The 14,692-nt window shown below is 39.4% G+C and overlaps 1 protein-coding gene across 1 annotated transcript in view; it reads left to right on the top strand.

The window, feature by feature from the left end:
• The window catches only part of CUBN (cubilin), a 142,348-nt gene that overhangs the window by 42,088 nt on the left and 85,568 nt on the right, over nucleotides 1–14,692 (top strand). Inside the window, exon 27 of the mRNA XM_053963040.1 lies at nucleotides 1,944–2,131. Coding sequence (XP_053819015.1) covers nucleotides 1,944–2,131 — 188 coding nt within the window. The remainder of the gene's footprint in view (nucleotides 1–1,943; nucleotides 2,132–14,692) is intronic.

Here is a 14,692-nt window from a genome sequence, read left to right on the forward strand (position 1 = left end):
TGTAAAACAGTACTACCCCAGAAATATCAGAATAATAGCATTTGGAGAAAAATATAAGAAGACACATGACAAAGTTTTTTTTATTCCCAGTCATAATCTGAATATAATCCTGGTGTTTACTTTTCTATAGTCCTAGTGTTTACTTTTCTCTTTACACACTTTACATTTTTTTTTACAGTTAAATGTACGTTGGAAAATGTGTAATTACATCACATTCAAAATGATTTGCAAGCATCTTTGTGTCCTTTAAATATGACATGCCCAAGTGACAAGGATTGTTGTAGGTTTACAGATGTGAAGTTGTCCTGGGTTTCAACAATAGTAAATGGATTGCAAAAAACCAGAGCTATTCATCCATGCGTGACACATGCAGTAATTAGAAGAGGGAGGAAGCCTTGGCTCATTCCTTACAGATATCACTACCATGTACTTTTCAGACTGCAATGTCAAGAGGATACATTAGAAAAGGTTCCCATTAAACAGAAAGAGCACTTTCAAAGCACTCAGATGTAGAACCTGAGCTATTAGATAATGTGATTTACATTCATATTTAATTCCTGAAGATGCATCAGAGAAAGCTTTTAATGGCTTGCCCAAAAGCTAAAATTATGTAGGCAGTATGTTGTAAAATAAGGATGCTTAGATACCAGATACATTTACATGTACATGAAAGAAATTTAATGATTAATTGGAAAATGTTGCAAAGGAAAACATGGTATCAAGTTACCATTCAACGGCACCTTTGTACCTGATATGTTTCTAATAAAATCCTGATGGCAGGGGATAGCAAATTTTACCTGTCTTGCATTCTTCAAAACCCACTTTGTGCTCTTCATCCTGCCCTTTCAAAAAGTCATATGCTTCAGAGTAGCTTTGCAGACAAGCTCTACTCTACTCCACCTGACCCTTTCCTTCAGCTGTATCCCAAGCATTTTGAAATACTGAAAACAGAGACCTTTAAATCATTTAGATAGAATAAAAAAAGGTGCAGGAGGTAGGTGTATTCTCTGTGGTGACAGACAATAGAACAGTTATGCAAGTGAATCTCAGCTATTTCTGCTGTTCAAACACTGCATATTTGCTGCACAAACCAAACAGCCTGGTCTGCTCCCTGCCTCCTGCCCACTTCCCTGTGCATTAATTACACTGCTCTGCTCCCAATACCCATTATGTGCTCTTTCCAGACAAAGGATTGCCCACAACTTTCTTTAGGGAAAGGTGGATACAGGAATATGAGACTCACTGACCTAATACCATAATTGTAATTTTGTTCTTTACCTAGTTTAGTTTATTTTCATTTTCTCTGCACTTCAAGGAAAGCTCTTATGATTCCAGGTGAGTGTCCGGTTCTTATGCTAGGATGCTATTGAATGTCTCACAAGGAAAATTATGGCTCCTTTTTGAAAAATTTCATTATCACATTCTCTTCCTGGGGCTAGAGAAAGCCCAATACTAGTAGTGTACTTTCCATTAGTTGTTTTAGCCAGGGATCATAATTTTTTCCTAGTTAGCAGAAATAAATCACTTTTATCTATTTGTCAATATTTGTTGAGCAGCTCCCCAAATTGTTTCAAATGACAAGGTACATTTCTGTGATTAGTTAAAAAAAAAAAAAAAGTGTTTAATGGATACACATGTATTTAGACTTAAAGAAGACAGCCCAAAAATGTGTATGTTCAAAAATATGTACTGATGGGTCTGCAAGAGTCAGAAAAGAAGGTCATAATAATGCTGAAAGATGCAAGTTTGAATAGCTGGAGTTTTGGTTGAAACATATACAATATGTTCTTCAAGAGGTCACCATTCTCTTTCTGCATGGCTTCTCTAATCTGAAAAAAATATTTCTCATATTGTAATGCTATCAGTAACTTCAATTAGCAAGTTTTGAGATATTGGATTAATAACATTGAACAAAAATAATCTATTACCACTTTTTGTTTCAGTTTGCCATGAAGTGCTGACTGTTAATCGTAGCCATGGCATATTGGAAAGTTTAAATTATCCAAATAATTACCCATTAAATGAGCACTGCAACTGGACTATCCAAACCACCAAGGGGAACACTCTCAACTATAGCTTCACAGCCTTTGATTTAGAAGATGGATCTGACTGTGATCGTGACTTCTTGAAGGTATGTGCCCAGATTCTAGAAACAAGAAAAATCAAGTCTTTAACAATAAAGAAAAATAATAAGATTGCAGAAGAGCAAGGGGAAATTTATTTTATCTAAATTTAACCATTAAAACTCAAGTGATAAATCCAAACTATTTAACCCTGTTTCTTCAGTGATCAGTAGGGAGTGAAGCATTGCTACCTTAAGAGAGGTATGTGCCTCTGAGAGGAGGAATCACTCTGCAGGTGCCTAGGTTGCTACAGTCTAACTTCCACCTTAGATTAGATGCACTGGCTTTTATGGGAAAAGTGAGATGTTGTGATGCAAAGAAGGGGGAATCCTGAGATTAGTAAATGGTTTGCAAAAAGGCAGTGAGCTCGGTTATTTTCCTCTTGTTTTTATCTGAGAAGGAATGGGGAAGGTTCAAAACTTTGATAAATGTCTACATTTTTAAAAGGAGTGTTCCTCTGTCTCTTATTTATTCTTTACATAATTCATCTGCATCTTTAAAGGGACTAAAAGAAAATGAATGTGCCCACAAACAAAATGTGACATTTTTAGGCAAATGAAACCATAGATTCAATTTAAAGCCAAGTACCCTTTATTTTAATTTCCTCAAAAAAAATATTTCAAGGATAAATTTTCTCAAAATTTTCTGGGAAAATGGAAAAGTTACTTTCTCTCAATTTTGTACTTAGTACTGCAGAATATAGAGGGTAGTCATGATCACTCTGTACTGTGGATTATAATGCCTACAATTCGGCTGTTTTGCTGGACTAATTCATCCTTCAGATCTCACCCTTGTACAGGATGCCAGCATGCAGCCCCTGTGCTCTACTTAGGTTTTTGCACAAGAGGAACTGAAATGTAGAGAAATCTTAGAGAAAACAACTTGCAGCCACAGAGAGGACTATGGAATAGTACCTGTATTTATAGTACCTGTATATATATATATAATAGTACCTGTAAATATCCAGTGGGGATATTTACACCCAGGTATTGCAGAAGGTTCAGCAACAGACCAGTTGATGGCCTGATCTGTTCCTTGTAGATCCTCCCTCACTCCCTTTACCTCGTTACTATGGCAGCTTTCACAGCTCAAAATTGGTAGTAAATTGGCAAAAGTGATATTCTTCCAGCTTTCCTGTCTTTGTGGCTAGGAATGGAAAGAAAGACTAGACATGTGAAGAAAATAAACAAGGGAGCACTGTATTGAGAACTAACTATTAAGCCCTGTTTTTGTGAGGAGGCTGAAAAAGAAACATTGGAGCCAAGTGGAGAGGCCAGTGCTAGTCTCAAGATGCCTAAAGCCTTGACCCATGGAAAGCAGGAACCCTGCACACAGTAGCCAGCCTGTGAGGAGCAAGAAACTTGCCAGATTCACTATTGTAGACATAAGTCAAGGGTGGAGGAATAGTGCCAGGGGCAAGGACCTGATCCAAGGCACTTAAAAGAACAGAAATAAAACATATTGGAGAGAGTGAGGAGATAGGAGCACTCTTTGCTTAACAGTTTTGCAGTGCTTTCAATCAAAGAAAATACAGACTGAAAGAGGTATAAAAAAGAAAAAACAAGGGAAAAAAAAGTCATGGAAGTGTGTTAAGGAGGCTTTTATTCACAATTCATGTAACGTTACTTACAAGTCTTTCTCCAAATGCCATTAAGAAATACCACTTGGAAAAGATGTTCACATTTGGTTGTTGCATGCTGCACAAATATGTGCCATAGTGTAAAAAGAGCACGAGGTTGAACCAGCCAGGGAATTGAATAGTGTTTGCTCCCACCCTGCATCTTGCGAAAGGGGAACGTATTGGCAAGGCTGGGAATGTGCTGTAGGGGAAAGGGGGAATCATCTGCAACAAGTGTGCAGTTCACTTTCGAAGCAGACTGCAGATATTTGGGACTTTTCTGTTTGAAATCCATGTGGAGTCTGACACAGCTGCAAATAGGAAAAAAAGATAACTAAAAGAAACCTCATAGCCATTCAGCTAAAATAAATTACTTTTCTGCCACATGTCAGTTTTGAGATCCCTTTATTTCAGCGAGGTTTGAGAGGGGAAAGATCTGATGCTTTTGCTGAGTATAACAGAGACATAAACCTGTTCACTGTAGTCTAAGTAGGTGTTGCAGGGACCATTCACCAGAGTCCCTCACCATTTTCTTGAAGGAAATGGGAACCTGCTGCTCAGACTCTTTCCATGTAGCTATGCTCATGAAGCACAGTGGCCACTGGTGCTGATCAAATGCTCTTTTCCCTGGGAGCCTTTAAGGGTCCCTTCCCCCATCTTGGTTTGGGTTTGTGGCAGCAGCTCTCCCACCTCAGGCACTTACAGCAGACAGCAACACTCTCTTTGTCTTCTTAGCTCTGTGGCAGCTCTGACAGTAGCAGCATGCTGCTCCATGGCAGCTAGCAGATGGCAGGCTCGGTGACAATATTTCCTCCTGCTTGCTGGGAGGCTGGGGACAGGAAGGACAAGAGTTAGCTGTTAGGTTGGATTAGCTGATGATCACAGCTGTAGGGGCAGAAGGAGTAAGGAAAAGTGGTATATGATGCAAGGACAAGACTAAATGTTGCAGAGGTGTTAGGGCAGAGGCATGACCTGCCTTTGTAAACTACTGTCAAGAAATGGCAGTTGCAAAAAAAACCCAGAAGTAGTAAAGCCGTTTTTAAAAGTTAGCATGAGAAATAGATTTATGGACATGTGAACATATTTTTATAGTCTTAAACTAAAACTCTAATTTTTTTTGAAATCTTGCTGAATTCTGAAGGGGAAAATCATAGTGCTTGGTAGGGTGGGGATGGCCAGACTGAGCAAGGTATTTTCCTGAGTACTGCTGAACCTTGCTTGCTGAACAAAATGCTTTTGGTCCCAGTCTTTATACTGGAAAAGGGCCTGTTCTTCAGCCTTGTGTTTAATTATAACTGACACTCTGACTGAAACCCACATAAAAAGAGCATTTTGCCTCATGACTAACTCAGTCAGATATACACAGTTAATTAGCTATTTGCTTCCTAGCTTAGTCCACATGTGAGTCAGAAGTTATATGTGTAATGTCAAAACCAAAAATTTCTACACATGGGTATTCCTAGTGATTTTCAGTTACCAAAGATATTATCATGCCATAGAGCAAATAACTGTTTGACATTAAGGGCAGGAAAAATATAGTCAGCTGTCCAGTGAGTACAAATGCAAATACAGTGCATGGTTCTTCTAGACTGAAATTAAGTTACATCTGTACAATGAGAAGTCAGCTGTGTATTGTGTTACCTATTTCCTTTTCTCCTTTGATCATGGGAGGATTCTTGTCAGCTAGGCCACCATTCCACCAGCTGGCAGGTGTTACTCATGGTGAGCAGCATTCTTTCTGCAGGGAGCATTGGGTGACTCCAGCTTGGTCTGGTCTGGGCAGGACCTGCATCTCCATCACTTTAGCATATGCAACTATTCATACCCATGTCAAGTAGGAAGGAAAAAACTCTGTTCCTCTGACTTTGGGGCAATTCTCTGGCTCTGTATATAGGTGCTAGAAATTGAGAAGGGGCAATGTGGGAGGGAAGCAAAACTGCAGTTTTTTATTATGTCAGTCTCTAGGATGGATCTCATCTGAGCACTTACCCAGCAAATGAGCACTGTGCAGTGTTTCATGTCCTGTCAGAGGATGTTGGCTCATCACTAGTAATGCTCATAGGATGTGTGACATTTTGGAAGGAGTTTTGCAGTGAGGTTGCAAGAATATGAGATTAATTGCTTCTGATAAAGACATGTATAGAAGTGACAATAGTAAGATACAAGACATATCAAATAGAATGTTTACTGGTGATGCTACACTAACTGTAATTAGATTGGATGGTCTTTAACTTATATTGCTTGCTGTGCCTTGGCTAAATAACCTGACATTAGTCTTTCTAGAGGAGTCATGGGGCTGTAACTAGTGAGATATTGCAGGCAATGACATAGAAATGTCATTCTTTCCTCTATATTCATCAGATTATTAGCTGAACAAGCATATATTTAACTCCCCATCCTTAATGATGAACTATCTTCTTATTTGGTATGGCAGAACAGAATCTCTGGGGAGGCAAAGTAGGAAGAACGTAATGTTTTTGCCCTGAAGATCAGAGTCCTGCTGTAGAACTGACATATACTTCTTCCTTATACAAGAAAAGTATTATTTGAAAACCACTGATCATTCTGTCTTTCAGTGGCTATGTCCCTCTATGTTCTTCTGCTGAGAAAGTACTACTGTCCCTTGATGTCCAGTCTGTTTAGCATCTGCTTTTATTAATGACAGGATTAGGAATGATATTCTCCAATTTAGTACTCCCACAAAAGCCATGTACCCTTTCCCCCTCCAACTGGAGGCACAAAAGGCAAAGATCAAGAGTTGACATAAGAAAATTAACAATATCAGCAACAATACTAATGACAGAGAGTATAAGAAAAGAAATTATTCATACGGGCAAAAAAGACCCCAAACTGTAACAGACAATAGCTGTTACAGCTCCCTCTACCTGGCTTTCTAGGCCAGAAGGAGCCCCTTCTTCCTGGCCCTGTCCCCTGCCCCTGGCAATTAAGTGAGGTGGTAAAGAACAACCCCTGTGTCCTGGCTATGCCTCCTCCCACCTACTGCAAAAAAAGGCAGACCTTGCCCAGCCTTTTGCAAGATGCCAGCAGTCTGATAAGCAGATAGTAAAATTGTGTCAGGCAGCAAGACAAATTTCAGAGCTCTTTGTCACAGTTTCACCCCTTTGGTCTGTGCATCTACTGTCAGTGTTAGAATTATGACTGGGTTAATACAAAAGAACATCCTATGAGGGCAAACGACTGCCTGATAACAACAAATGCCTTTCTTCTGCTGCAGGCCAGGGCAGAGTTCCACTTTGGACCAGAGCACTGCCTTGCTTGCTTACTGTCAGTGTGCTTAAGCAGCCCAGACTCTTTCAGTGACTGAGCTCAAAGTGGTTAAAATACCATTGCACGATTATATGAAGAATATTGTTGAATGAATACATTAATATGGCATCTGCTCCTGAGAATAGTTTCATTTCCTGCTAGTAGTAGCAGGATATGTCTTCCCCTCTCCCCACCCCCCCTCCCCCCCATTTTTTTAAACCGCAGTAGCATTCCAGGGATGTTCCATAATATCCTTTTTCTCCATCTGGGAATACTGCATTAGATAATTGTTGCTCACACTCATCTGGTCATCCTCTTTTTTTTTATTAGCTTAACATAAAAATATCTTACCCAGTTTCAAGTTTTACTCCCTCTTGCAATTAGTAAATATGCTTAAACTATATTAGGAGATTACCATTATTACATTTTATTTATGAGTGTGTCTTTCTAAAGTGCTGCAGGAATTCTTCAAGCACAGGGAATGGCTTTTCTTATGGTCATGCATTGATTTACAAAATGTCACTGGTAGTACATCTCCCTGGAGAAACAGATGATGTATGAAATATACCCACCCAGGTCCTCTACCCAGACATCAAATCACAGCCTGCTGGCCACACTGCCATGGTATCCATTAGCATATTATCATGCAAGCTGGCAGCACAACAGCACATCCCTGAATTCCTTCAGGGAGTTATGGGCCTCCACAAGAAATCCTTCAGTGTAAGACTGTAAGGAAAAAAGTGACAATTCTCCTAATGTTTCCATATATACCAATGGTGCCAGGCTTCACCATTGGTATATAATGAAATCTTAGCCCATGCACTGATTTTCAATGAGAGATCTGGATGTTTAAAAGGAGAGTGTCAGGCCAAAAAGCTGTCCACCCTAAACAAGACCAGCTCAACCCTCCGATTTTTTGTTTTTCTAATTGCCTGCTTTGCCAGAATCGAAGTACACTTTGGCTTTGCTGTTTGAAAGGTTACGTGGAAGCAAAATTACAAACGCACACAAAACCCCCGACCCCTCACAACAGCTAAATCTGTAGTGATGACAGGGTTGCCTGGTGCCTACAGAAACCTCAGATGACAAGAATTCTGCACAAGTGAAGCCAGCACAGACTCCTCTTTTGGATGCACAAAATGAGTCAGACCTTCATGGACTTGGCATTTTCCACACCCTGCCAGCTCATAGCAATGTGACTTGGCCTGTTCCTTCAGAAAAAAAGCATGGTACAATGAAATGCCTGTGAAATACCACCACATGATGGTAGTGTGCACGCCCCTTGTTGGAGAAAGAATATTTAGGACTCATCTAGTTGCAGCTGGATTCTTGTTTCCTTTCTTCTTCTGTGTTCTAGATTTTGCTGGAAAGCCTGGCCATTACCTGTGAGACTGTTTGCTTATCACACTCAGCACAGGCATTACAGTAAAAAAGTTACATTGTGGCTGGAGAAACTCCATTTAAATCAGTCAAAGATTCCCCTCATCAAAGGGAAGACCCCAGACAGCTCAGAAAAAAACACACTGGACTTTGTGGAAGGTCATGTGCACCCCCTGCACCGTTCCCACAAACCAGCCTGAAAGCCTAAGAGGCTTTTTTCCCCTTTTTTTCTGTCTCCATTTGCTTAAGACCAAGCTGCAACTCTCCCTAGTGTCCATAGATCAGTGTGATATTCCTTGCACTTACAGTTCAGTTCATCTGGGCTGGCAAAGCACAGCCCTGGGCACAAGTCACGGTGCTGCAAACTGCTCCGGCCACCCTGGGTTTTTCAGAGCAGACACACTTCTCCACCCCCTCAGGCACAGCCTCTCCCATTGTAGGGAGCTTTTCACACAGATTTTTGCTGAAGAGTAACTTTGGAAATATTATTGTTCCAAGCTCAAAAGAAATCCTGTTCCCTCCACCATGAGTGGATTCTCGCTGCAGAGGAACCGTCTCAATTTCTGCTTTGAGGACAGCAGTCACTCTACCAAAATAGCAACAGCCTCATCACCAGGAATGTGATCCCACTGCCATAAAGGCGTGGATCCCCAGGCAGTCCCTTGGTCAGCAAAAGCTGCAGAGACACTTTAGGGACCCATCTGGATTCTGTCCACCACAGCATGGGGATTAGGAGGAGGTGCCTTCCCAATAGAGCTTTGGAGATTTAGAATGTCATGCTGCAAAAATAAGGGTTTGAGTGCAGATTTTTGGGATGTACTGAGTAGGTGGATGTCTCCTAGGCTTTCCTTTCTTCAGCAGCAGTTATTTCCTGCTCCTGTATCTAAAACAATTTTAAAATTCAATCCAAAGATACACCCTGCATATCTTACATTCTTATAATTCATTAATCACTAACAAAATACTGGTTTCATATAATTTCAAGAAATAAACCTTCCTAGAAAGACAGGAATGAGCAGATATTACTGTAGTTAAAAATCTTTGTTTTCTTTGAGAAGGAAGTGCTAATGCAAGAGGTGAAAAACTATTTTTTAAAAAATCACTCCAGTGTAATGTGGACTTCAAAATTGCTCAACATTTTCAAAGGGCTCCAATTATTTCAGTCTCAGGTTACAAGACAAAACATGGACTCAGATAAAAGTCTTGCTATTAAAAAAAATAGGCATTTATTTATTTTCATATGTTAGATAAATCCCAGCAAAATCAACTAGTATACCTCCATGTCTAAGTGATGCTTGATGTCAAATTCCATTTTACTGTGGAACAAAATGGTTCATTACTGAAAGTGTGTCATTGTGTGGAGACAAGAAAGGTGTGTATGGTGGTGAGAGCAAGGACTTTTATCATAGTCATCTAGGGCATAAACATATTTAAATAATCATATTAAAATATTGATTAGAAAGAGTTCTTAAGGAGGGCCTTTTTCTAGTGGCAATTGCAATCTCTTCTCATCATCCAAGCACAAACATAAACTTATTTTGTTCTCCTGTTTGTGCAGAAGTGTCAAGGCTCCATGCAGTCATAAGCTGCATTAAGCAAGTCTTAAGCTGCCTTTGTTTCTGTGAAACAATGTCATTGTGGTGCTCAGCTAGCACCCTGGGCCACATCCTGGAGCTTTAATTTGTTTGGATTTTCCTCTGGCTGACAGACCAGCAGGTTCTCAAGTTTGCACTCTACCCTTCTGGAACAAAATGTGCTGCTTGGAAATTAATTATTTTTGTTTTAATTATTTGTGTTAATTCTTGTTTTAACCATTAATGGTGATCTCTCTCTAGAGTACATTCTGTTACTTGCATGAGGATTATATTGTCTGTTTTTTGCTTCTTTTTGTTTTCTGGTAATGTATTTGTGGCAATGGCATAAAAATTTCCTTTCCAGAATTTCTTTTCCTTTCATTTCCTTTCAGGAAGAGCTATTCAGAAACCTGTAATCACTGCCTCTAGTGTTTAGACCCAAACAATCCCATATCAGCTTTCCCACTTCTAAGAGGAAAGGGATACTTGTGTGTGTCAGACTGCCCTAGAGGCTCTGAGCATGGGTGGGACACTCATGGCTCTGTTGGTCTGATCCAAGGCAACACCTCCTTTCCTGAGTTGTGCAAATACAGCCCAGGACTGTTGCTGCTGGTCCCTGTATAAAGATTTTCTGACAGCAAATAATTTGTTTCAAGACTCAGTTGGAGACAATTATTAATATAATTGCTCATTATTATGATGATTTCATGATATCTGATGACAGTATTATTTACAGTACAATGAAAGAGAAATGTCAGTATCCATAGGGTAGATTTTCCCCTCATATAAAACTGAAAGTTTAGTTTTGAAGACTATGACCTCTTAATCAAGACTGTGTTATGACTAACTGGTGTATATAAGCAGCTTTCTTCCAGAGATTATTAGGCATGGGCTTTTCCTCTGCAATGTTTTTTCTGATTAAAAAAAAAAAAACAAAAACAACTATGCCTTTTCATAGAAATAACACTCTCCAGGAGAATACTGATATTTTGCCCTAACAATCCCTCCCCACCCACCTCACTGCTCCCCACCCCCTGGTTTTCTGCCAGGAAAACTGAACAGATGGAGTCTTACTACCAGTCTGAAAGGGTCACTTTTGCAAGACAGAGTAAGCTTGACAAGGCAGTCGGCTAGAAAATTGTCCCTACCTCGAGTATGTCCAAATGGAACACATTCCAAGTGTTATTTTCCCCATTTTTTATAGATCTTTATTTCTTCCAAGTAGAGGAAACCTCGTTTTCCAGTCAGCTCAGTCCTTGAGCCCCTGCTCCAGTTCTGGTAATGAGCTTTTCTGTGACACAGGTCATGCCCCTTTGCTTTGCTCCTCCAAAGAGAAGTGAACAGCTGTGGCCTCCAGGGCATCATTATTGTTGTTAGTGACATATTTCCAGGCTGAAGAGTCAGAAGAGCCAAAATGCAATACTGGTGACCATGGTGTCCCCCAGGAGAGCTACCCAAGCCAAACCCTTCCTGCAGCTTTTGTGAGTCCTGCTTTCCCAACCCCGTTCTAATGTACGGCAGATAGTTTGCAGCTGCCACTTCACTGTGGGGCAGTCACACAGCTTGATTCATCCCTTAGAGAACTGGTGCCTCCCCTTTTTACCTTCATGTCAACCTGTACACTTGCTCCTAGGGAGCCCTGTAAGGAGTTTCTTCTAACATTGATTTAGCCATGCCTAATAATTCATTTGAACATAGCCCATGCCCACCTGGACCCAGTGCCAGGGTGCAGGCCAGTGAAATGCAGTGTTCTGCTTGCTGCTGGGCAATTGCTTTGCTAAAAAGTAGAAGCTAAGGATCTGAACGTGTGTTGCAGGTGTTTGCCTGTTTTGCTGGTTGAATTGTCTGCCAAAATCATTATGAAGCGCTTGGATTTTCTGGTAGAGGCTAAAAGGTCTGAACAAATAAATATATTACAAAACCAATATATACACAGAAAGAGAACAAGCACTTTCTTCCCAATGGGGAGCTGGAAGGGAGTCAAATCACCAGTTCCTGGAGTCAGTATGGTGCAGGAGTGACTAATACACTGCCCCAAAATCCAATTTGTCTTGCGCAATCATAAGGAGTATCTTGCCTCATATAGACTGCAGAAGAGCCTTCCCTCAATTTGCAGCAGTTTAAGATAACACAGCTGACAAAGCAGGACCTGACACAAGAAACATTATCTCAGAGATCAGGAGAGAAATTATGGCTTATGAGAGCTGTGTTCAGCTTCAGTTTCCCTTGCCTGTGTTTGTGTGAGAGCAAAAGGTGGTTTGAGAAGTTCAAAATGCCCTGTGAAAACACACAGCTGTTCCCTTCATTTAGAAATGAAAGACAGCTCAAAAACCCCAGCTGTAATTCTAGCAGTCGTGGTTCTGCCTCTCTCAATGAGTTACAGCTGGCCAGGCACTCAAATTCCCTGTGAAATGCTGCTCTGAACTCAAACCCACGGGGCAGCACTGCCTGAAGGGATTGCCATAGTAACCATGTGGTTCTAGCTTTGTGGCTAGAAAAACCGATGGACTGTTTTCAGAGGAGATGACATAGAAATGTGGCATTCTCTGTCTTAGATAAAAATAATACTCCCTTGATGAATCCAATTGCAGGAGACGCATGAAGCTTTTTTTGTTGTTTGTATTTGGAAGTTTCTAGGTATGATTTAGCCCATAGTTCTTTAGAATGGGTTTTCATTTGTAACCACTAGAGCTAACAATACATTGTAAATATGTTTCTTGACATAGTTTTAGCTACTATTCAGAGTGATCTCCACATTGATACATTCTTCACCATTCATATTTTTCTGGTGTAAGATTTCCATGGCTTGAAGCCAGAGATATATGAGTAGTATATGCCACAAATTTATCAAAGGAAGTGCTATTTAAAAATCTAATAGGATCTGACTTGATTTCATTTTTCTGAATGTCTGCCTTGAAAGAATGTGTAAAACTCACCCTGGCTTGGAAGAAGGTCATAACTGTACTGCTGGGCATGGAACAGCTCATCTGTCTATCAAGTGGTCCTTCAAATTTTGCATGTGGAAATAATACAGATTGATATTCAACATATTGCCATCTAATCTTTGGGAAAATTTCATATTTATTTTCAAACACATCTGATCACTACCAGCAATGCAATTAGAAACTTTCAATATTTTCTGATTTCACCAAGAGAAACCATACTGATAGTTCTCAATTTGCAATATACTTAGCTTGCTTTGAGCTTTTCATTGTAGTAGACTGATGGTCACCAGTCATTAAATAGGTCATGGAATATTATCATAGAATTATTCCTGCAATTTGACCCTAAATTTGACCCTAACTTCTGGTAGAATTAACTCCTTTTTTTTTTTTTTTTTAATTAAACAAACAAACAAACAAACAACACAACCTTTCAACTGGACTGTCTGCTAGAGGATTTGAAATTATTCAAGCTGATTTCTTAGCCCCAACTCTGCTTTAAATGAGTAACAAGATTTCTGAGGATTCTGCAAGACCAGCATCTTCAACAGAAAGGCTGGGGATTAATGACTTACTCTCATATGCGAGTCTGCCAGAAAATATGCTTGAAAATTAGTAGTTAGCATGGTCAATCAATATTTGCTGAAATGTATTTCCATAGTATGAGTTATACAGTACTGAACATAGCAGAATTCTTAGTGGAATCAAAGATATTTGGAAAAGAGATTTGAATGGAGAACAAAGATAAATAAACCTTTGCTGTTTTTCTAGAGATCATAGATTTTATTCTCTGCATGGAGACAACTTTACTGTAATGGTTTCAGAAGAGAGAAAAGTTTTTTGTTGAAATTCTGAAAGGAAGCATGCCAAAAATACACAATGAGAATATTCAGACATGGTTTCTATGCCAGTAATTTGCTGAGTTGTGTTAGGAAGATATGCTTTGTGAGACAGAAGATCAGATGAACTGTCACAAAGTGATAATAAAGGACAAGGGTTGCTGTTTTCCTAAACTTTAAGAATCATAGTAACCAAGGTAGAAATAATAATGCAAGTCCTAACTTGAAAATAACCAGCAACCTGATACTGTAAATCAAAGGCCATCTAGCTAAAATATTTTATTTTTACTAACTTTTCAAAAATTACATTCCCCATGCCTGAAAAAATGGCACTGGGTCATGGGATATTTGGTGAGAACACAGAGGTATGTTCAGTGTGATTTGCTGGATTTGAAAAAACTTGCAAATCTAGAATTTGAAAGACCATTTAAACCTGTCTGGAGACAACAAATGTAAAGAAGTTAAAAAGCTCTAAGTAGCTACTATCACCTCATCAAAATATGTATTAAGTGTTTTCATCTAATTGTGAGTATATTATTGCCTTCATATATCATTTAAATATTTAAATACAGAAATATTTCCCTAGCATTTTATAGTTTTGATTGTTTGGTTGATTTTGGACTTTTTTTTTTTAAGAGTGGCAATGTTTTAAGAGTGAGATGGAGGATTCCTCATCTGTATAGGAAGAACAAAGATTTTCAGGCTGACTACATCTGACACATTGATTGTCAAAATACCGGCACATAGGGATGACAAAGAAATCAAATTTCAGAAGAATGGTTCAGTACAGTTTTCCTCCAAATCAAGACTTTAACATGAGATTATGAAACCATAAATAAACAGATATGAAATCTCCTTGTGTTTTTGAAGGTTTACTTCTGGTTTTCAGTTTGTCCTCACAACTCTGGAAGGCCATCATGATGCTGACTGCTTGATTTTCTCCATCAGA

The sequence above is a fragment of the Vidua chalybeata genome, chromosome 1, assembly GCF_026979565.1.
Source record: "Vidua chalybeata isolate OUT-0048 chromosome 1, bVidCha1 merged haplotype, whole genome shotgun sequence".
Lineage (NCBI taxonomy): Eukaryota > Metazoa > Chordata > Aves > Passeriformes > Viduidae > Vidua > Vidua chalybeata.